At 39.5% G+C, this 22,349-nt stretch overlaps 2 protein-coding genes across 3 annotated transcripts; one reads left to right on the top strand and one right to left on the bottom strand.

Annotated features, from left to right (window-relative positions):
- Positions 1-955: 955 nt before the first annotated feature.
- Positions 956-15,220, bottom strand: LOC120731586 (S-adenosylhomocysteine hydrolase-like protein 1). The gene is made up of 17 exons (XM_040028669.1): positions 14,714-15,220; positions 11,593-11,704; positions 11,166-11,309; positions 9,199-9,299; positions 8,753-8,855; positions 7,740-7,834; positions 7,415-7,521; positions 7,213-7,329; positions 4,887-4,950; positions 4,653-4,741; positions 4,327-4,397; positions 4,064-4,158; positions 3,813-3,911; positions 3,470-3,538; positions 3,041-3,119; positions 2,756-2,876; positions 956-2,599 (listed from the first exon to the last, which is right to left on the bottom strand). The coding sequence occupies exons 1-17, from the start codon at positions 14,891-14,893 to the stop codon at positions 2,593-2,595; spliced, it is 1,653 nt and encodes a 550-aa protein (XP_039884603.1). The 5' UTR covers positions 14,894-15,220; the 3' UTR covers positions 956-2,592.
- A 1,307-nt stretch (positions 15,221-16,527) lies between these two features.
- srsf3b (serine and arginine rich splicing factor 3b) lies at positions 16,528-21,888 on the top strand. Of its 2 annotated transcripts, none has more exons than XM_040028672.1 (6): positions 16,528-16,647; positions 17,197-17,407; positions 17,842-17,982; positions 19,933-19,971; positions 20,454-20,540; positions 21,329-21,888. In XM_040028672.1, exons 2-6 carry the CDS (start codon positions 17,205-17,207, stop codon positions 21,354-21,356), a joined length of 498 nt encoding a protein of 165 aa, XP_039884606.1. In that variant the 5' UTR covers positions 16,528-16,647; positions 17,197-17,204; the 3' UTR covers positions 21,357-21,888. The 2 variants fall into 2 exon arrangements, with proteins under 2 accessions (XP_039884606.1, XP_039884607.1); XM_040028673.1 differs by lacking the exon at positions 16,528-16,647 and adding an exon at positions 16,673-17,114.
- Positions 21,889-22,349: the final 461 nt, after the last annotated feature.

Here is a 22,349-nt window from a genome sequence, read left to right as displayed (position 1 = left end):
TAACATTCATTTGTCTCTATAACAGAGGAACAACTAGGTTAAAGTGACTGTCACTATTAGTTATAAAGCGAAGCATTTTCCGAGTGCCATTATGAAAGTAAATGTGCCATTATTACAAGAACCAACATAGAGAAGGTAAAAAAAAACCCATCACAATAAATGTAAAAGGTAAATATCAGAATGTAAAATGCTGCTTATTCAAACTGTTTACAGTAATTATTAGCATACCTTTTATGGAATTTGTGAAACACTGATTTTTACAGAAGAAAGGCTGAGGATTCTTTGCTGCATAGCTATAACTGTATATTGCAGGGTAATAACTGTGACGGGCAATAACATGGATAAAAAGAAAAACGCACAGATGGTCCATGTGAATATAAATTACTAAGTGAGTTACAAGGCACTGTCAACTGATCAGTAACCATGGTTGCAGCACTCCTTTTACTGAAAATGATGTCCTCCTTGGCTGTAATGCCCTTAAAGCTGTTAGTGCAAAGATGAAAAGCACTTAGCAGTAGCACACTGTAGGCTACTATTCAATAAACAACAGGAGTAACTGGGGGGGGGGGCGCAACCTGTTCATTTAAAATTGAAAATTACTGCAAAAATGAATTACGCAGTTTCTATAAATTCAGGTTTATGCTTAGTGCGGTGATGAAACAGGATCCTCAGTCATGTGGTGCGTTACTTTAAAATGGTAACAAGGTGTCAAACACTTGAGAGGAACAGCGGTGCTGTCAACTGTAAAGCGACCATCCTCTCATACAGCACAATGAAATGTGTTGAAGAGCTGCAAGTTCAACAAGATACAACTATCTGTGTAATACCTAGTTTAGACATAAAATGAGTTGCTCAACTCAGTCATCCAAAGTGCCCACTGTTTAAAATAATATCACATGTGAATATAACAGAGCAAAATGTGACTTTGCATTTAACAAGCCTCACAAGCGTTTACGCCTCACAGTGCGTAAGCCTTTAAAATGATCATAATCTTCTGGAAACACACATACTGTGTTGGATTAGAATAACTATAATACCACAAGATAACGGGAGGTAAAGCTAATACAACAAAGCTCATCCATGTCTAGTCCCAGAGCATTTAGGAAATGACAGTTACTTTTCCGTTGTTAGCATTCTTTAACAGAGTCCTGAGACAAATCTAACAAGACACGGCATTATGAGAGCAGCTCATCAGACGCTGCTGTATGTACAGTATAAATGTGTTGTATGTAACAATGCTCAGCTAGCTTTACATAGCCGCCAATTTCAATTTACTCTCAACAGCTAAACCTGACAAATGACACGGATCACAGACACGATTATATCCCTCTAATTTACAGACGTGCTGTAAATATTCAATTCAAACCAACAGATTACACATGAATACTAAGATTAGATAGTGCAGATGCATTGACATATATTTACAAATAATTAGAGATATTTGAATGCCCTGAGGTACAGATATAACTCTCACCAGACACCAAAACCTCATAAATGGACAAATTCTTTTTCAAGAAAAAAAAAATATGACAAGCTCTTACATTTGCTATGCTCAACTAGCGTTTATGTTTCTGTTATACCCAGTCAAGGTTAGCACTAATTGTGAGGATACTACAACAGGAGTGTATCTTGTGTATGGAACGTATAAGGTGATTAAGTGCTTTAATATCAAAGCAGGAAGAAACGTTTAAAGCAGCACAGAGCAATTTCTGACCACTGGACAGTAAAAATACTCAGAGGAACAAAACTTTGATTTACAGTCAGCTCATCAGGTTATTATGGCTCATCTGTAAGCAAACGATTGCCTACTCAGCAGATACACAGGAAAAACTGATTTGACATGCGATTAATGCCAAATCACTGGCTAGTTTAAAATTAACATTAAGTCTCATATCGACTGGCCTTTCAACTCCGATTTGGTCCACCTACTCCTGAGAGAAGAAATAAAAAAAAAAAATAAAAAAAAAACAACAACAACCACCAGGAGTTTAAATCATGTCACTTTTTTTTTTTTGCAATTGTTGGCTTGTCTGTTTTTAAGGAAAAGACTGCAAACATTTTTAAGCACAATATTGATGAGAATGCCAAAACAAGGAGCTAAAAGTGCATAAAAAGCACAGTAAGCTCCTGAGATTCCTGGGTTTGGCATTTTAAGTGACTGCTTTGCAGTACATGGAGGGAATGATTATACAAAAATAGTGCTTCGTGTGGGTTTAACATGTTTAACAACTAATATTTTTGAACAACCACAACCCTCCTCCCACAGTCATTTGGCACAATATGCTGATATACTCAACAGCTTTCAGAATGGAAACACATGCAATTAAAAAAAAAAAAAAAAAAAATCATATTTTTTTTTTTTTGCATGTGTTATCTCACATGAGCTGAGTGCATACGCTTCACTTTTCATAGCCAGCTTGGGTGCCATTGGTAAAGCAGCAAAACTTTCTACAGTCACTAAAATACGAGTAAAAGAGCTATGTGTCCCATGAAGGGTAAAAAATACAATACACAAATCTTTTTTTTTTTTTGCCTGGAGGTCGGGTACTAATCAGGAACCATCCACATGCTGTTGTTCTCAGGTGAGACAGACTAATACCTGTGAATAACAACAACAAAAACAGATAATGTGAATGCAACACAATTCTTAAAAATTGTTTATGTGTTGGCAAACAACCTAGTGCAATAACAATAAGTTAATATAAGTTTCAAAATATTTCCCCATTTTAAAATTTTAAAATGTGTAAAAGTGTACCTGTAGTAATTGGGTTTAAAAGGGCCGTTCTTATTCAGACCCAGGTATTTTGCCTGCTCATCACTAAGCTCTGTCAGGTGGGCATCAAACGTGGCCAGATGCAGACTCGCAACATATTCATCTGAAAAACAAAGACATCCTTTAATAAGAAAGAAATGGGCGCACACACAGAAGATGTGCATCTGTCAGTTCATGCACTCCATTCTTGCAGGCGTCCATAAATAATGCCTGTAGGCTTTCAACATGTAAATAATACAGGCAGTGGTTAAGTATTTAAATCCTTACCCATCTTTTTGGGAAGCAAGTAAACGTCTTGCTTGTAACGTCCCTCTGGAGCGTTGTACAGCTCGATGAGTGCCAGAGCCTGAAAACAAACATCAATAACACTGCTGAAATTTTATTGCACATTATGAATTTAATGAATAGCGCAGGATTAAATTATGAACTGCTGATTATAATGAGAGAGCGCATCTATGAGCAGAAACAGCGTGTAGATGTTGAGTGTCCTGTGTATTATAACATATCAGGGTCAGCAAATGAGCTTATCTGCGAGGACGGCCATCTAATTACAGAAAATGGAAAAAAACAACAACAACAAAAAAAAAAAAAAAAAAAAAACACCACACGATTCCTATGTACTCTGCTATCTGCACCAGACATCAACAGCAAATATGGTCTAGCTTCAGCTGCCGTCAACATCCAATTACATGTTACCTGAGTGGTGGCTGTGATGGACAACACAAAGGTAGGGACAGTGGAACAGCTGAGGTTCAGGAGACGTCCCTATTGGACAAAAAAACAACACGTTATCGCAGGCTTTAAAAAGTAATTTAATCAAAGGTCTACAGCACAATTGTTACAGTCTAGCGTAAGCTGAAAGTGATTTGATATGACAGCACATTAAAGAGGAGAATGAATCGGACTGGATCAACACTGTTTATTAACAAGGATGCTATCAACCTGAGATCACACGTGCATAGCTGTAACGCAGTTTAATGTTGTGTAGCTATAACTGACACAAATGCATAAGCGAAGGCACACAGACACAGGCAGTCACCTCAGCCAGGAGGATAATTCTCTTGCCATCAGGCCAGATGACATGATCCACCTGAGAGCGGACTCTCTCCCAGGTCAGCTCGGGGGTCCGTAGACTTGCCTAGTTGAGACGAGAACACAAGTAAACCTTGTTTTGTGATCATTTAAAATGACAGAATATTTATTTGATCTTTACTTATGTTTGTTCCTGCTGGCTATAATCATGGTATTAAATTTTAAATTCTACCATCATACTTTAAAGCACTATTTTACCACATCAATCTCAGTGTTGGAATGTCCCATGTTGCAGACAATGGATCCATTTTTCATTCTGTCCAGCTGGTCCCTGGTCACCACGTTCTTATTTCCTACAGAAAGGTACAAACATATACCATCCTCATCTATTACAGGAGAAATAAACGCTCTGGAGCCCTAAGAAGCAGTGGAAAACTCCATGAACTTAAAACTTCTTATGTTATATTAAAAAGCTATAAAAATGTCAGTGAGTACAACACTTTTGTATTAAATGTAGTTACCAGTGCATGTGATGATGACATCTACTTGGCGAATGACTTCATTAAGCTTGACCACTCGGAATCCGTCCATGCTATTTACACACAAAAGAAGGAAGAGATTCTGCATTCAGCTCAGGCCTGGACAGTGACAGGCTGGAAAATCTCTTTTTACTGACAAGCAAATCAATTGTTGATTGGGTGTGTAGTGCATTTGAGTTAAAGCTGATCATTAGTTTTTCATATCTTTGTCAGATAATTAACACGAACAGTTTTCTGGACAGCTCGGTTTTATCTCTGCAGCTTTTTCCTGTTCATATCGCTCGATACATTCATCATGTTTTCCTCACCAGGCCTGCAGGGCACAGATGGGATCAATCTCTGTCACATAGACAATGGCTCCCAATGCTTTCAGAGCAGCACAACAACCTTTTCCAACCTGAAAAGACAAAATAATGTAGATAATTCATGAATGGCAAACTACAGAAGAGAGTTTAAAGGGCGTGTTTAAAATGTCTCACACATTTTCACAACTATGCGATTATGATTACTGCAGAATGATAAACTGAAAGGAAACAACTCACCTCGCCGTAACCACATACGACCACCTGTTTGCCTCCGAACATGACATCTGTGGTTCTCTTCAAACTACAGACGTTAAGACACAAAATTAGCACATTTTGTAGAATTGGAAAACAAAACTGCCAATCTGTAATGGTGTTTGCAAAATTATGGCACACAGTAAAATGTTATTTGGCACTGCTTGTATCAAAAGTCCCTGTAATATATCCCAAATTTCCACATTGTCACACTGGAGTCTGTGCGCTCTAGTGATCCTAAGAGCCATGTTGTCCGGGGAATTTTTGTTGCCCCAAATGGAGCAGTTTAAGTCTCTCATGAATGTGGGAGTTTGACTGACTGATTGACTCTATGTGTTCGATGATGCTGACAATGTCCCGGTCTGCTGTGCTAAAGACAGAACTGAGTGTGAAAGCAGGTCGATCCTCATTCCTACCCTGAACACATGGTCACAAGCTCTGGGTAGTGTTCAATGAGATTGATACTAGCGTCAGAACTGAGCCTCTTTCGTAGGATAGTTGGGTTCAGCCTTAGAGACAGGATGGGTCAGGATGTGACGTGGAATAGAGCCACTATTAACCAACATTGAAAGCAGCAAGTTAAGGTAGTCCAGGAATCTGATCAGGATCCTTCCTGGGTGCCTCGTAGGTGAGGAGTTCTGGGATTATCTGTGCTTATATTGCTGCCCCCACGACTCCAATAAGCAGTAGGAAATTGACTGTTCGACGAGTTAGACCAAAAGTAGTATTAAGACTTAAAAAGATTTACAGATGTGTCCTACGGAGCTATTTTAATTATGTATTTTTGGTTTCTGTGGAGAATATCATGTAATGTTCCATGCAACAGTTATCAGTTTCCTTAAAAAGGTTTGATAATGCCAACATTCATGTAATAACATGTATGGGCTCTTAAATGCATGCAATAAAAACATCCTACACACAGTCATTTATAGCAAGTTACCATGTTGGTCCCATTATATTTATATAATTCAGTTAGTCATTCATATTAGACTAAATAAGCTGTGACAGCAGGAGTGCAGTGGGTTTCTGGGTTAAGAACAATCCCTCAGCAGAGATGCAGGCATGAAAAGTGAGCCCCTCATGTTGTCTGCAGAGAAACTCCAGCCACTTCACCAATCCTTATCAGAAGTGGCTCGCTGTTCTCCACAATATTCATTATAGTGCAATAACTTTAATAAAGGAAACAAGCTGATTAGGCAAGGCACCAAAAATATGACAAATTACACCTGTCAAATAGAGGGTATTAGAAAATAAGACCTGCTTCCAATACAAGCCCACTTCAAATTAAATTAACACAGTAATGTGGAAGCCAATTTTCTCAGTTAGCCCTGGTCACTAACCGAGGAAATATCATTAGTATTTCATAATGGAACACCTGCTACTAGACAACATTGTACCTGCTGATAATTAATCCAGATGAACAGCAATAAATTTTCGGCAGTAAGCAAAGAAAAGCACAGCAAGCACTGTTCCCATGCAGAAATGTGCACACACTGTTAAAGAACACTAGACCTTTTATGCTGCCAAATAACAGTAGGGTTATAAATGTAACTGTGCTGTCAGGCTGTTTCAGAGACTGCAGAGTCTGCAATGTTCACACTAGACAAGTTTTTACAAGGGTAACATCTCTTTAAAAATCAAGTTTAAATCTTTAACGGCAACATTCTTTGTGATAGCAGCATATGAGGCTGTCCGTCCTCCACTAACATCAATTATGATTGTTATTAATGAATAATGCTGTGATATATGCTTATTTTTCTTTACAACGTGGTCACGAGACCCTTTTGCAACACAAGTGATGCAGCTGAACAAAGAGATTTTCTCCATTTTATTCCTCACTCCTGTGAAAAGCTGACCCAAAAGCCAAAAGAATTACCCGCAGTCCAAATCGACCATCATCCAGAGATTTAAGCACATTGTGTTTGCCCCCACTAACATGATGCTGAGATGAAAAGCAGACCATAAAGGGCCTGTTCTGCCAGATTTCCCCACTTGTAGACAAATGATAACACAACACAAAATTACCTTGCTTAGCTCCCTCTGGAGCCAGAGAAATCTTTATATTACATTGAGTCAAATATAAAGTACAAGTGTACATAGAGATGGATTTGTATAAAGAAAAGCACATATATCTAAAAGGTTTTAAATAAGTTGATAAGCTGTTCTCCTTTATCACTTCTAGAAAAGTTACTAAAATTACTGGATTCCCCCTTCCCCTCCCCCCCTAAACCATGTTATTTAAGTTATCCAACAAACAAACTGTAATATTGTTTATACATGAGCAAAACATTTAAAACCCGAGCTTACTCACCCATCCAAGATGGACTCTCTGCAGCAGTACAGGTTATCAAACTTCTGCTTTGTCACAGAGTCGTTTACATTCATCGCAGGCACACACAGTTTTCCAGCTTTAGACAGCTGATACAACCTAGACAGAAACATGATGGAAACATGTTGGCTCGCAACTAAATGTGTCAAGAAAGCAAATATCCACATATCCAAAAATAAATTACCTGTGAACCCCAGTGACACTCTCCTCTACAATCCCCCTGATCTTCTTGAATACGTTGGGATATTTCTTATACATCCAGTGTGTCAAGTCTCCCCCATCATCCAGGATCTAATAAGCAGGAGGAAAAGATTCGTCATCTTCTTATAAACAGAGCGTGGTGTTTCTCATCTTCTCTTCAGTAATTAAATATTTACAGACTGTTAATTAATGAACGGGTTCTTCTTCTGGTGTTATTTGGGGCTTTTCAACGTTGCTGTTTGTGTACATCATTCACATATTACACCTGGCAAAAGAAATGTCCATGTACAAAAATGTTTTCCACCAACCATATTAGGTTGCCAGCCCTCAGTGTTGATACAGCGATCAATACACCACCAGAAGTCATCTTCAGACTCCCCCTTCCAGGCAAACACAGCCACACCTGAAACATAGCAGATGGGCGATAATATCTCAGTAGCAGTACGTCATATCAAGAAACCACTTCAATGTTGATAAGCAATTACGTTGTCTCGTTCATTTCACAGAGCAGAAACTGGCTAAACTGCATGAAAGCATACATAAAGTCTTAAATAAAGACAGTGAATACAGTCAAATTCACCTCTTCGCTTAATAACTGGTATTATAGATGTAATATCTCACTCATGTGAAGAGTGAATGAATAGTGGCATTGTAAAGCGCTTTGGGTGCCTTGAAAAGCACTATATAAAATCCAATCCATTATTATTATTATTATCATCACCTCAGTGGAAACCAAAGATTTTTCATGACATAGTATTTGTTCAAATGAAATGTGTCACACTCCAAACAGATGATATCAATATGATTACTGGGTGTAAAAGCAAGTTTGAGACCAGTTTAATAGTGGCAGACATTTGTACTCTCTACGTGCCCTTCAGTTTAATGAACAGCTCAGTACAGTATGTACAGCAATAATTAACTGAGCACTAGACACCCTGTAAAAAATGCAGATCACTGAGACTCCCCCAGCCTTCCCGATCATGACGAGTCTACTCTGAAAATTTAATGCACACTTTGACCATCACATAGCAACTGCAGATAAAGGGCATAAAGAGTGCTGCTAATTCACTACATGGACAGAGTTATGTGTTCCCATTAAGTCTGCAGGGATGAACTGTCATGAGTTTAACATTTACAAACCGTAACCTTGGTTTTAAAAGCCACGAGACGCTCGCACAACAGAACAAACCTTTGCTCATTAAAGATTAAAAAGAAGCCTTATCTGATGCTGTGTTCTGCTGTTATCACAATGTTGTTTGCAATCAAGCTCGCCTAGAAGACCCAACGTGGTCTGAGCTTCTTCACCATCTCTGCTGCTTACCTGTCTCTGACAGGGCAGCAGCCACTTCATTCTGTGTGGAGTATATGTTGCATGCGGTCCAGCGGCACTGAGCTCCGAGAGCAACCAGAGTCTCAATCAGCACCTGAAAACATACAGTACAGTCACAATAAGTGTATTTTATTGTTATATAACACATGAATTTACCATGACCCACGTCTACATACATTATCTTTAACTCTTTGGGATCATCTGGCTGTTGATAGCCCATGAACACAGCCAGCTACATACATTTTAATTGAAATACAATAGATTTTCTTTTTACTCATTTAATTAAAAATAATAATAATAATAATAAGAGGAAGCACGAGCTTGTGTGAAGTAAGAAGCAGTTAAATAGTGATTTAAAGTTCTATATGACAAAGAGACACAATCACAGTGCGGTCTTTGCTCAGGCGTTGAAGCTCGATGTCAGAGATGAATCTTACTGCAGTCTGGGCAGTGATGTGAGTGCAGCCCACAATCTTGGCACCTGCCAACGGTTTCTCACTCTGTGCTCTCTTCCTGAGTGAGATCAGTGCCGACATATCTGAAAACAAGATTACATAATGAAAATAGTCAGTGGGAAACACTGCAACGCAGACGATGCAGTAGAAAAGAAATTCATCCTTTTCTTTTAGCAAGCGTTACAGACTAGAACTAAACCTTTAACAGTTAAAGGCAGTTATCTTTATACAGAGCTACTGGCTATTTTTTGAAAGATGGATAAAGGGACTCTTTGAAATATACAGTTTTTACTTTTCTGTCTTGGATGGAAATATGTAGTGTTATTGTTGTTTGTGTTTTGTATTTCTTAAATAAAGCAAGCCTCTAGGCCTGTGTGACCAGGGCTTAAATAACAGCAGCAGCACCGAACAAGCTTAAGTTTCCCATCTGCTTCAGTGACGTTTTGCCAGCAAACAGACTTTTAAAAAGCTGCTTTAGGTTCCAAATGTCAGTGTTGCTCAATAATGCAGAGTCTGTTTATGAATCATGTCCAGATTTTCCTTCTCTTTTTTTCATGACATAGGAAATACTACAGGCAGGAATCATGTTAATGTTTTATTGTTGAGAAATTATAAACGGATGAATACTGACTGATAAATTTAGTAAAGATCTTAAGTGTGAACTATAAATGTATCATGGATTTTTTTTTGTTTTAAATTAGGATTATAAAATATTGTTGTTACATTCGTAACTGGCACATTAATAAGGCCTGCTTCTCAGCATCAAACACTCATCTGCACAGATACTTAAATCTTGTATGATAAGACTAACAAGATTTTATTCTGTATCATATCCAGACATGATTAAAACCATGTGGCTCATCTTATTAAAGCACAAGTTCTTTGATCCAAAGCAAGAAAGAATGGACAATGTGCTAGTAGGGCTGTGGGATATGACCAAAATCTCATATCCCAACATAAGAATTCTATCGTCCCGATAACGATATAAATCACAAAAATTTAAAATTTTCTGTAAATTCTGTGAATCTCGGGCAGCTCGACTTGCGTGAAGTGTTTCCAGCTGCGCGTCCTTTACCTGGAGTCGAGTGTTTTAATCGATGCATGAAACTATACATTTTTAGACATAAGTTGTAACGGCCGCCGTTTTCTTTGTATTTATTACACGGCGCGCTGCGGGTTGCCTGTTCTAACGTTTGAGTCTAAGGTTTATTTTTTAGCACCTGGCGGCTCTTTTTTTAATTCTCATCCGTAAATAATCTGCTCTTTCACGTGATTCGGTTTATTTTGAAAAGTCTCAACAGGATCTTGAGCTTTATTGTGAAAGGTTTACGTGGAACATAAACAAGCGGACACGCGATGCTGTTACCGTTGCTGTTGATAACGACAACGCATAAAAACAGGCGCTTGTCCGTCAGTAGTGTGGTTATATAAAATATAAGAGAAAGAGAGAACTTTAAGAAATTAATATAGCCACTACAGTGACCATCAAAACGATGAAAATATATTGCCGTAAACAGTTTATTTTGCGACACCACGAAACAAACGATAGCGTAAAATGAAACTATAGATGTTTTTATATCGTCATTCGATATATATTGTTATATCGAACAGCCCTATGTGCTAGAGATCTTAACATCTTTTGAGATGTGATATCATGACAACTACTTTCCTTTTTACCAATTAATATCACTTAAAGCAGTGACAGACTGAGAAAGTTACTCACATTACTCAATAACTTCAAATAACCTTATGTTCAGGGTGAAATATTCTACCCTTGAAATGTCACACTTCAGTTGCGTAAGGGGATTTATTTTTAGGCGACACTGTTATTCATTGCTACTTAAACATTAACCTTTGATTCCTGTTTTGTTTTCCTCCACAACACTTGTAAATTTAGTAGATGTTGCTTAAATGAAATGCTGAGATCACTTCACGCTCCTCGTGCTGACCTTGCTCTGCGATCTCAATCTCCCGCCTGCCAAATTCAGCCTGCTTGATGTTCTTGACACAGAAGTCACTGCTGCCCTTGCTGTTGACCTGAGTTTTGTCCCGTGGCGAGGTCTCATCATCAGAGCTATCCGTATATGATGCAGCTGTAAAAGAGGGTTTTATTATTAACGCCAACCAAACTCAAGATTTAGGAAGTTAAGCAAACATTTTTGCTGAAGGTCAAAATGAGATGAGGATGACAAAAAGAAGCATTACCACAAAACCTATAACAAAGAAATGTACGAATATTGATGTCATCAAATGGCCTAACAGACTCCTCTCATTACCTCCCTTTCCACACAGTACAGCTTAGTAAATACAACACAGTGTAAAATGTTTTGCATCTACATCACAAATGACACACACGTGATTCTGGCTCCTTCTTACCAGAGCTGTAGCTGTCTGTGGAGGACTGAGAGATGGAGCGGGACAGGGAGCGACGGCCTGCCTTGGTGGGGAACCTGCTGAACTCCTGCTTGTCCTCCACAAACTGGATTTGCTAAAAAAAGGAAAAAAAACAAAAAGGGCAGACGATGTAAGACACACACACACACACACACACACACACACACACACACACACACACACACACACACACACACACACACACTAATGTCTTGTGATAATTTCTTGTGGCTCAGTTAAATGTTAATTTCTTACAGTCCTTCAGGAGCTAGAGTAGAGCTGCCTTTGTCTTTCTTGTATAGTATAATGACTTTAATAGATTTGAATGGAGCAGAATCCAAGAAAATTACTGGCAATATAAAAATCCCCCTGTCTGTCTGGCTATAGCCCAGCAGACACTGCATCATCAAGACTGATGTTCCAAAATTAAGCTGCTCAAGCCATATTTTGATTTCGATGACCCCATCTGACTCGTGCTTGTGTAACGATTGTTACTATCGACTCTCGGCTTTTCTGACGTCGAAAAATTCCCTGTCGTGTTATTTGATCCCCTGCAGGGGCGTACACATGACAGGAAAAAATAAAAAAATAAATCACCTTATATGACCTTTTAAAACATAAACAAAGCTCTCCAGCTCTGGTTCCAGCGCAGTGTGTTAAGCCAAACATGTGACATTTTGCTCACATTGTTGTGGTATTTAAGCAACTGACGTGAAATGAGTGCAAGCCTGAATTGTACCTACTGATTACTTTTCAGAACTATGAAACAGTCCTACTCCCTGTGTGTGCTGCAGGCTCTCATCTTGGGGGGGGTTTTTTTGGCCTCCAATAAAATATTTCTCTGCACGATAAGGGTTTAACCTTGCCCCTGTAAAGCAAACAGTACACAATTCTGCGAGATGACGAAACCGGACTGGTATTTTTGTTGTGTGTAACTAACTTCATGCCTGGACAGTTTGGGGTATTTTTGGCTTTATTTATTTTTTATTTTTTTTGCAGCAACAAGAAAACTTATGCTGACAGGGATTTTCCACTCTCAAGGTGCTCCAATGCAAACAGAGGACAGGGAGATTGCCCCACCTCAGCAGTTTCTGGAATGTGTTGGAGTATCAGATCCAAGTATCCAAGTATCAGATTTAAAGATCACCCTAGACAATAAATTATATACATGCATAACAATTAATCTGTGCTTTTCTTCCCACAGTTGCCAAGTGCTCGCTCTCAAGGGGTCGTCTGATTGTTGAGTATAAACGCACCTTGAGGCGACTGTTTTGTGATTTGGCGCTATATAAATAAAACATGAATAGAACAACTGTAAATGAAATATTCTCATCATTCCAATTAATTATCTTGACTTGAGGTGCCCCATCCACATACCTGCTAAACACCATGCTAACAGAAGACAATGAGGAGCAGTCTTCTTGTGATTTAGGTGAAAAACACCACATAGTTCAGCAGGGTGGTGTAGGTTTCAGGGTCCCAAGGCCCAACTGATTGAAACATACTGTTTTATGTGAGCTGTTGGAGGGGGGGGTTTACCAGAATGATTGAGTACGTGGTTAGCACGGACTCAAAGGTATTGAGTCTGTATTACTATATTTAATCAGGACTCTGTGCATGTTCCTATTATTTCCGGCCATATAAAACAAAAAATGTATTTCAGAGGAAATGAAACCTTTTTTTTTTGTAGTCATGTTTTATGTAGTGGGAGGAAGACACATCCGTCTGTATATTCCCCACATGGAACCTAAAGTTAAAGGTGAAGTAAGGGCTAGATATTTAAAAAATGAATCTGAGCACATACCATTTGGCAATATTTTAAGGAAAACTTAAAAATTCTTTTTGTGTGTGCTTCACCCCCCCAGTGTGTTACAATATTCTTCTTTGCCATCTGTGATTTAATCACACTTGTTGCTTTATTTTAAATGCCTGTCAAAGAGATTACAGTCTTTCTGATATCAGAACTCCAGGAAGCCCAGACTTAACCATTATCCCTCCAATTCCAACTGTAAATAATTAATAAGCTTGAAACTTAAATGTCTTACACTAAATATGTAAGAATACATAAGCATTACATTTAAAATAAAAGGTCAGTAATCTCAACTGTGCTGTCATAGAGGATATGCTGATAAGTGTCCTTTATATTCACATTTCCCAATTCTTCTTGATATCAGCTGAGCACAACTATTTTGAATTCAACAATACAAAAACTTTGAGCTATTTAGGGTCAAATGTTTGGCTCCTGACTTTGCAAGCTAGTGATGCTTCAGTGTAAAGATCCTCCCTAAAACAGTACGAGGATGTGAAACAGTCAAGTATAACAGGAACGTCTGCCTAATATGTTCTTGGCTGAGCATGCTGACTCTTGGATTTGACAGACTCCGTGCCCCATGTCGAGCTATATGCTTTCCAAATGCAAAAACTGTTGCATTGTGATTTGTCCACTTCAGTGTAACTTATATGGAGTGTGCAAACACTGTCCATTCAGCCTCAAAAGTGAAAGGCGCAGCTCTTCCTTGTTCCTGGAGTGTGTCAAATAACTTCTTTTTGCAAGTTTTACAAGGAACAAGGGGTTCTTTTGTTTCGCAATTTCAGGTCAGAAGCCCGAAAGTGTGCTGAAACTGTAGTAAATTTGGGATTTGTAATACGGGGGATATGTGAATAAAAATACACAATTATAAAGTTTTATAGTTATTAATAGAGGTGTGAGCCATTATACACATGCAGAAAATGCTTAAGTTTCTTTGGACTTGACGCGTGACTCTTTAATTACTTAATGTGGGTTTAAACAACTTTTTAATTCTCTTGTCACACGCAATAGCAATATGTGTGGATTGTTATGGGTGCACAGATACCCTAACCCCCTGTGACATAACTCATTAGTACCATATATATTTTCTTAAAATCAGAAGTCTTTGAGCTCTAGTAAAATGTATTCACGTTGCAAAAAGAAGGTGAAGTCTGACTATACAAATACCCTTAAACAAAGAAGATACAGCACCTATAAAGTGCTGTTATCGCGCTAAAAAGAGTTTTGGAGGTTTGTTTTATTATCCAAGGGTCCTCCTCGGTGCCGTTATGCTTACACCTGGTGCAGACTTACCTTTTTAACCGGTTTGTGAGTGGGCACAGCGCTGAAGACAGTCGACAGCTCTCCCATGGTTATTTCGCTGTTTTTGCTCACGGTCATGGCTGAATATTTTTCCGCTACGTTCTCGCTCTCCTTCACCTCTTTGCTCGCTTGCTTCACCTCCAGCTTCGCCTCTCCGACCGGTTCGGACATCTCGCTGCTGGCTTATCTATCTTTACCAGGACAGAAATACAACAACCAACCGTTGAGTCTTCTCTAACGTCAGAGGCTAGCGTTATGTTATGGGTGTCCTCGAACTGCTAGCTGGTTACGTCGCAACTGCTAACGGATAAGAGGCTGTCAGATTGCGAGCACGTGAAAGCAGGCAATAAACGCAGGATTTAAGCAGGTGGTTTTGCCAAGTCGACTTTGATTTGGTTGTGAATCGTTACGTAGTCGACTTCCTAACGCAGGCGGGACGTGGTCCGTGCTGTTTCCCGGCTGGCTCTCCTGTCACCTGGCTGACCAACTTTGTGGGCGGTTACTAACAGACTGAGTGGGCGGCTCGCGTGTTAAGCTACGTTCAGGGTAACTGGGGTAGCACGGTACGAATGATGAACACGTCCTTTAATGTATATTTTAATGTATATATATATTGCCTTTTTGGCCAAATTTGACATGTTAGATCCCGTTATAGTATATTGCTTTCGGTTTTGTGAGATAAGGCGGACGTATGTAACTTTAATTTTACAGTTACAGTTTCCCCCACATTTTAGTCGTAGTCTAAGCAGGAAGTATGTCCCAATTCCACACTGTAAATAAACACAGTGTGTACTCATTTGTTTTGGCAGGGTGTAAAGCAGCCTTTGTACTCAGGAAATTGGACGTGTTATACGTGGATCAAGCTATTATTTTGGAAAACCACTGGCAGAAAAATCTTAGAAAAATCTTGCCAAGAAAATACAACCATGACACGTTTTATTTATTATTTTTTCCACTTCTTTTCTGTGATACTGTGAATGAGCCACATTCACAGTATTATTAGCCACAACTTATTCTTTTCAAAAACAGAAAAATGTCTGTTTTCCAGTATGCATTACATTTGTACATTAGTATCTCAGTAATAATATGGTAGGAGTGAAGGATGGGTTTAAGGTGGGTGGGTGATTACATCAGAGGATCGGCAATGTAGTCCTTTCTTGTTTGGAGGGGTGATGGACAGGCTAACAGATGAGGTCAGACAGGAGTCTATGTGGACTATAATGTTTGTAGACAACATTGTGATCAGTAGTGAGGGTAGGGAGCTGGTGGAAGAGGTTTGGACACAAAGTTAGAGAAGCAAGGCTGAGATGGATTGGACGTGGGACAGGTGGGATAGTGAATATATTTTACAAGGGATGTTGAAGATGAAGGTGCAACGCAGTAGAAAAAGAGAAAGACCACCGATAAGATTCATGGATGTAGTGAAGTAGGGCATGATGAGGGCTGGAGGCCAGGGATAGGGTGAAATGGAGACAGATGACCAAATGACCACTGTGGTGGAGACCCCTAAGGGAGCAACCGAGAGAAGAGGAGTCCTAAAGTGCTTTATTGTACAGAGTACAATTTATTTATACCTTTATTAGTTCAAATATCTCTATTTCTCTTAATATCATTTGAAGAAATACTTTACATCAATTTATGCTATGTAACTCGTTAGTAGCATAATTTTTCCCGTATTCACACTGTAAACAAAACATTCCTCTGAAGGTCATGTACAAGGACTGGATAGAGTGAAAAGGCAGCCAAAACTTGGACAACTGTTGTTCGGGGGGGGGGGCAAAGGAAGGAGGCGACATTAACCCCGCCCTCTCGAAAGTGGCATCCTGTTAATCCACTGACGTCACGCCATTTTCCACCGAAGACGAAAAGGCACAATTTAGCCGGATCACAATCGATAATCTGAGCTGATATTTACACCTAAAACGGTAGCGTTTCAATTTATTGCGTTGTTATATGTTTGTAAAACGACCTGTTGTGAGTTTACTTCACATATGTGAATGTATAGTATAAATTTCTGCGGCTGCTAGCCGAGTGCCGCTACCGCTGAGTAGGCCTCGGTAGGCGGCAGCCATTTTAGCTCCCTGTAAATAAGCTGTTAGCCTCGAAACACAATGCAGCGTCGAATATGCAACAATATAGTTGGAGATATAAAGCAAACGAGTTAACTAAGGCATTTGGGATTCGCTTCGTCTGGCTGTCTGTTTTTGTTTGTTTGTTTGTTTTTTAAGTTTCCGTTAGCATAACCTGCAAATCCAGCGCAGAAAGTAGGCCAAGCTCTTAATTCGTTTGTGGGTCATTAGGTAGCATGTATTGCACTGTGGTAAATAGCTAAGTGAGAGAGAGTGTGACCAGTCTTTGTAGTGTAAAGCGCTTTGGGGTCCATAGGGACTAGGTAAAGCGCTATACAAATACAGGCCATTTACCAGTCTTTGACTTAGAGCTAAAACATTAATATTATTCTGCTCATTTTTCAGATACAGTCATGCATCGTGACTGTCCCCTTGACTGCAAGGTCTACGTTGGAAATCTCGGCAACAATGGAAACAAGACAGAGTTAGAAAGAGCATTTGGCTACTATGGTCCTCTCCGGAGTGTTTGGGTGGCCAGGAACCCCCCAGGCTTCGCCTTTGTAGAGTTCGAAGATCCCAGAGATGCAACTGATGCCGTGCGGGAGCTTGATGGAAGGTAGGTGGCAACCTATGCGAATCAGTTTATGCATGCTCAATCATCCAGGTCAGGAAAGTGGATTCTGTTTATCTGGACATGGCGTTTTCAGTGGAAGATGATGAAACGTTTCTCCTACTGAAAACGCTGCATCCACATGAATAGTCTACTTAAATGAAGGTATTGCTATTGGATCGGTACTACTCTTTCCTCCAAGTTCAGGACACTGCTCCCATTCCGCAGAAAGGAGAGTTCCTCTCATGCAGTCACACTTTTAACAATGATAACATGTTATTGGTCATCACATCTGTTACATTAGCAGACATTTAGACTACATTCAGACATTCAAATGATATATTCAGCCCACTGAAGTGTGCTAAGTAAGTCATTTTATTGGAAAAACGAGGAAAAATATTTTCTCCTCCTGTTTTTTTTTTTTTTTTTTTTTTTTGTAGGACTTTGTGTGGCTGTCGGGTGCGTGTGGAGTTATCTACTGGCGAGAAGCGTAGCCGCACTCGAGGCGCTCCCCCTTCATGGAGCAGGCGTCCTAGAGACCGAGACGACTACAGGCGGCGTAGCCCACCACCCAGACGCAGGTGACCTACATGTTGTTGTTGGCCAGTAGACACGATAACCAATCTATTCTGCACTTTATTCTTGCTTGGTCACTTACCGGTTCAACTTTCTTGCCCACAGTACAGTTCCCTTTAATTGCATTTGGGTTTCCAGTGTAGGTATTTCTAGTGTTTGTGACCTTTTCTGGTGATTATATATTTGTGGGTGTTGCAATGCCTAAGGCTTGCAGATTCATCTTCATTGACATTAATGGTCATTTTATGGAAGGAGCCACACAGATAGTCATTCACCATCATGTAGTGGAAAAAGGGGCATTATTTCAGAATATAGAGAGGGCTGCCTTTCTGTTTCTGAGGCATCTAAAGTGTGGTCAAAAAAACGCACATTTTTGTGCAGTCTCATTTTAACTGTTTTAAAAAGGCAAAAATGGGTGTGGGGAAACAGATTTAGGCAGTCAGTAAAAGTATAGGCTAAGTATAAGTATACATTTTGGGGGGAATAAAAGTGCCAAATGTGATGCAATTTTTTTTCTTTTTGTTTGAGGATGCTTTTTATTTTTCATCTATATTAATAAGAATGAACCCGTTGCAGAGCCACCACCATGCCTCTTCTCACCACCCTCTGAGTCAATCAACTAGTCCTCTTTCAGCATCATGTGACTGCTGATCATCGGGCCGCAATCAGCTTGGCTGGTGCTGTCACATGACCCAGGCATGGCCAGTCGTCAGGTTGCACCAGCCCATTGGTTCCTCAGCATGCCGTTCTCAACCTCCTCCTCCTTCAACCTTAACCCAAACGGCAGCGGCCACCTCACATTCCCGACCAATCAGCGTATTACGTTCCCAAATGTCTACAACCTACCAGCAGCAGCCTTCGGCTAACCAATTAAAGCAGGAAAAAAGCCACAGCCAGCCCCCATCTGCCTGCCACCTAATCACCTTGCAGCATCTGGCCAGTCCTATTCAGCCAATTCTACCCACCCGGCCGACAGTCTGCCTCCCTTTCGTCATTTCTAGCTTGTTGAAAACCAAAAATACTAGTAAGTTTTCCTGCTTCATTCAGTACACTGCTGATTACAGTTTTAAAAGTGAAGAGACAGCTGGTTTAAAAGGGTTGTTTTTTTTTTTTTGTTTTTTTTAATTATTATTATTTTAATCATAAGTTTGTCATTTTGTCGTCCACCATTTCTGTAGTCCTTGTTTCAAAGGGGGATGGACCAACATCAAATATCTGGAACGTCATGTTTCCAGAGATTTCGATGATAGATAATCATCTGGTATGTCTTGGGGCTCTGAGCAGAATTATGAAGTCACATCAAAACTTTCCTTAAACACCCCCTATGAATATCAGATCTTTTTGTGTGTGTGTGTGTGTGTTCCCGGTTTGAGATCTTAGCCTGGCTGTTTCACGAGGCTTATTCCCTGTGAAAAATAAATTTTGGTACCAATTTCCATTTCTGTACATTTTTCCCTTAAAGTGCAGTGGACTGAATTCATACAGATGGTGGCCCAAATGGTGTGCTGGGTTTTTGATTCCCCACATCAGAGCCGATCCACAGTACGATATCAAACTACCTTAAGATGAAAATCCTGCTGGGGTTTCATGCCTCGGAGCTCTGCTTATGAATCACGGGACGAATCCTAATCTGCATTTCAAAGTTAGACTGAAATATAATTGGACTTTATTGAAAGGTGCATGTGTTACTGTGGGAAAGGTGAGAGGTGGTTTCCTCTGCACCTGCCATCTTTATGTGCTGGGTCCACTGCCAGTGACTTCTGTTTTCTGGTTGAAGTCTTTGTTTTCCTTGGAAAAACATGCAAGTCGTTTACTTCCATTTTGAGTTCTTGAAATAGCCAAAGGGCTGTGCTGAGGGAGCCCCGTGTAAGAAAAGGAGTAAATAATGTGGAGCTCTACACAGTGATCAATCTATCTGTCTTCGTCCTTAACACGTTTGTATTTTCCCTGCGCAGATCCCCACGCAGGAGGAGCTTCAGCCGCAGCCGTAGCAGGCAAGTCATCTTTCACGCTGCATGAGATTAACTCTATAATTTCAGCATTGTGTATGCATGTGTTTTATTTGTAGCATACAAATGTGATGCAGAAGTGTTGCACTAAACCTGACCTGCGTGGTAGCTGAAATGTTTTTTGCAGAGGTGCTTGTTTAACTTTACAGCCTGTTTGAACCTTTGTTGCTGTTTCTGTGGTGATGCAGTGTAAGCTCTGTGCTAATTGATATAATGTGGAAGGCAAAGTGGAGTCGGCTTACACTAAGTGAAAACTGAGTGTGTACATATGCACACTTAATATATTCATGTTTACAGATTTCAGACTTTGTTTACGTGCATCTTTACACTAAATTAAATGTAATTTGAAATCAAACCACCATCTTTTTAAATATATCTAACTTTTGGTTAAACTGTTTTTGTTTTAAAAAAAAAAATGTTCTAAAAAAGTTATAAAATTTTTATAATGGGATGTTTTTCTTCTTCAGGTCTTTCTCCAGAGACAGGAGGAGAGAGAGGTCCCTCTCCCGGGACAGGAACCACAAACCTTCGAGATCCTTCTCTCGATCAAGAAGGTACTTGTACACCTTGAACTGTCTGAAGATTATTTCAGTCCATTAAAGTAGGGTTGTTAGCGACTCATCAAATAGACAAACATTATTTATTTAAATAAAATATTGGCATATTAATTTACAGTGACAGTGTTGGTTCATAGCTGACCAAACTGAGATAAAGTCAGCTCGACTGAAAAGCCATCCAACACCGGATACTCCTGTCAAGGCTGCCTCCTAATCCAGAGCAAGCAAATGTCTCCATCCCACCAGTAAAAAAACAGGACAGCCACCTTCTTAAAAAAAAAAAACCACGACTTATTGCTATTCTTGGTGACTAAATGGTTGCCCAAAACTTGGGGGTGTTGCAGGTTTGTTGATATCTGTTTTATCCAGTTAGTTGAAGTAGGCTTTGAGCTTTGAAATTTAAAAAAAAGAGCTGATAAATTGCAGTATATGTTATTGCAATGTAAGTCAAGTATTGTGATGATAGCTTATCATAGGGTGTTTGGTGGCAGCACCTGTTTCTCTGCTGAAAGTAAAGAGATGTATGACCCAGAGTATCCGCCTCAGAGTAAACCGATCAATAACCACTCAGCTGTGTGTGTTGTGTGACATCAGTCTGCTGCTGTTGGTCACACGATTAATGAATCTGGCATCCTGTGGGTGTGGTGTTATACGCAGCACAAAATCCCACAAACACATTTCAGGTGCATTTAAAACCCAATTTGATTGTTTGTGATTGGTGAAGGGCGCTTTAATGCAAAAATGAGCTGAAATGTGTTTATTTTTTGTCTTGTTCTCCCTCACAGCCGCTCCAGGTCTAATGGCAGAAGATAAGAGGTCTGCCAGGTGTAAAGGGAGCTGAAGATGAACGGTTTTACGGGCTTTCCCGTTTCATATGATGGACTCATCATGACCGTGAGGTCACTTTTGTCTTTTTTTTTTCTTTTTTCTTTTTTTTAAAGAAAACAACAACAATCAAGCATTTTAGTGTCCCTCCCTTTTTCCTGTTGTGGTGACTTTCAAATACAGTGACTGGGCGTGTACAGGTATAATAGCTCACCTGTGCCACGTCTGTCTTGCTGGTCCTGAAACAGTAGTGCCACCCACCATTCCAGTTCACCAGTTAATCTCTGAGCTTTGTTTTCTTGAAGAATGTTCTGTGTAGTTAGACATCGTGTGAGTAGTCCGTCATTTTTCACTGTGTAAATGTCAGCATTTTTTAAAAAAAAGAAAAAGATGGGATAAATCCCCTTTTGTTTGTTTGTAAGCCAACTATTTTTTTTCTAGCTACACTCTTCATAATGAAGTTTTCCATCTGTTAGTGGTTGGCTGTTTTTGTTTATTTAAAAAAAAAAAGGCAGCCTTTTCAAATGCAAATCTGTCCAGTGAATCAAAATAACCACAAGGAGCAGAGGTCAGATTTTTGTCTGTGAAGTTTTTCATTTTTTTCTTTTGTTTGATACTATGTGAAATTGTCTCAATTAAAAATACTGGTTGGTTTAAAAAAAAAAAAAAAAAAGTTGGGTTTTTTGTATTTTTTCCTCACACCTTTCCTGAGATTAATAAAGTACCAATGTACTTTGAGCATTTAACACCAGAGGGTGCTCTTGATGTGTGAAGAAGCCCAGAGCATTGTTTCAGCTGAATTAAAGATGTGCCTTTATTTAACCCTAGCTGCTTCGTAAATGAGGCTTCACTCTTTTTAAATCGCTTTCATAGCTTTATTTTCATTCGCAAGTATTACTTTTTTGCATTTAATATAAATCTCAAGCAACTCTCTTCATTATAAGCAGTGCAATGAAGGTAAAATGAGTTTAAACACCTTGG

This window comes from Simochromis diagramma, unplaced genomic scaffold (genome assembly GCF_900408965.1).
Source record: "Simochromis diagramma unplaced genomic scaffold, fSimDia1.1 OVJJ01000483.1, whole genome shotgun sequence".
Lineage (NCBI taxonomy): Eukaryota > Metazoa > Chordata > Actinopteri > Cichliformes > Cichlidae > Simochromis > Simochromis diagramma.
Note: the sequence above shows the minus strand (reverse complement) of the source record. Positions and strands in the feature narration are given on the sequence as shown.

Bases quoted from the DNA above. Each gene is read 5' to 3' on its own strand.
- LOC120731586 (XM_040028669.1), bottom strand. From the start codon at position 14,893: ATGTCCGAACCGGTCGGAGAGGCGAAGCTGGAGGTGAAGCAAGCGAGC. The intron at 11,705-14,713 runs GTAAGTCTGCAC...TCCTTTTTTTAG, and splicing joins CTCACAAACCGGTTAAAAAG to CAAATCCAGTTTGTGGAGGA. The intron at 3,912-4,063 runs GTAAAATAGTGC...CGTCTCAACTAG, and splicing joins CCAACACTGAGATTGATGTG to GCAAGTCTACGGACCCCCGA.
- srsf3b (XM_040028672.1), top strand. From the start codon at position 17,205: ATGCATCGTGACTGTCCCCTTGACTGCAAGGTCTACGTTGGAAATCTC. The intron at 17,408-17,841 runs GTAGGTGGCAAC...TTTTTTTTGTAG, and splicing joins GTGCGGGAGCTTGATGGAAG to GACTTTGTGTGGCTGTCGGG. The intron at 19,972-20,453 runs GCAAGTCATCTT...TTTCTTCTTCAG, and splicing joins TTCAGCCGCAGCCGTAGCAG to GTCTTTCTCCAGAGACAGGA.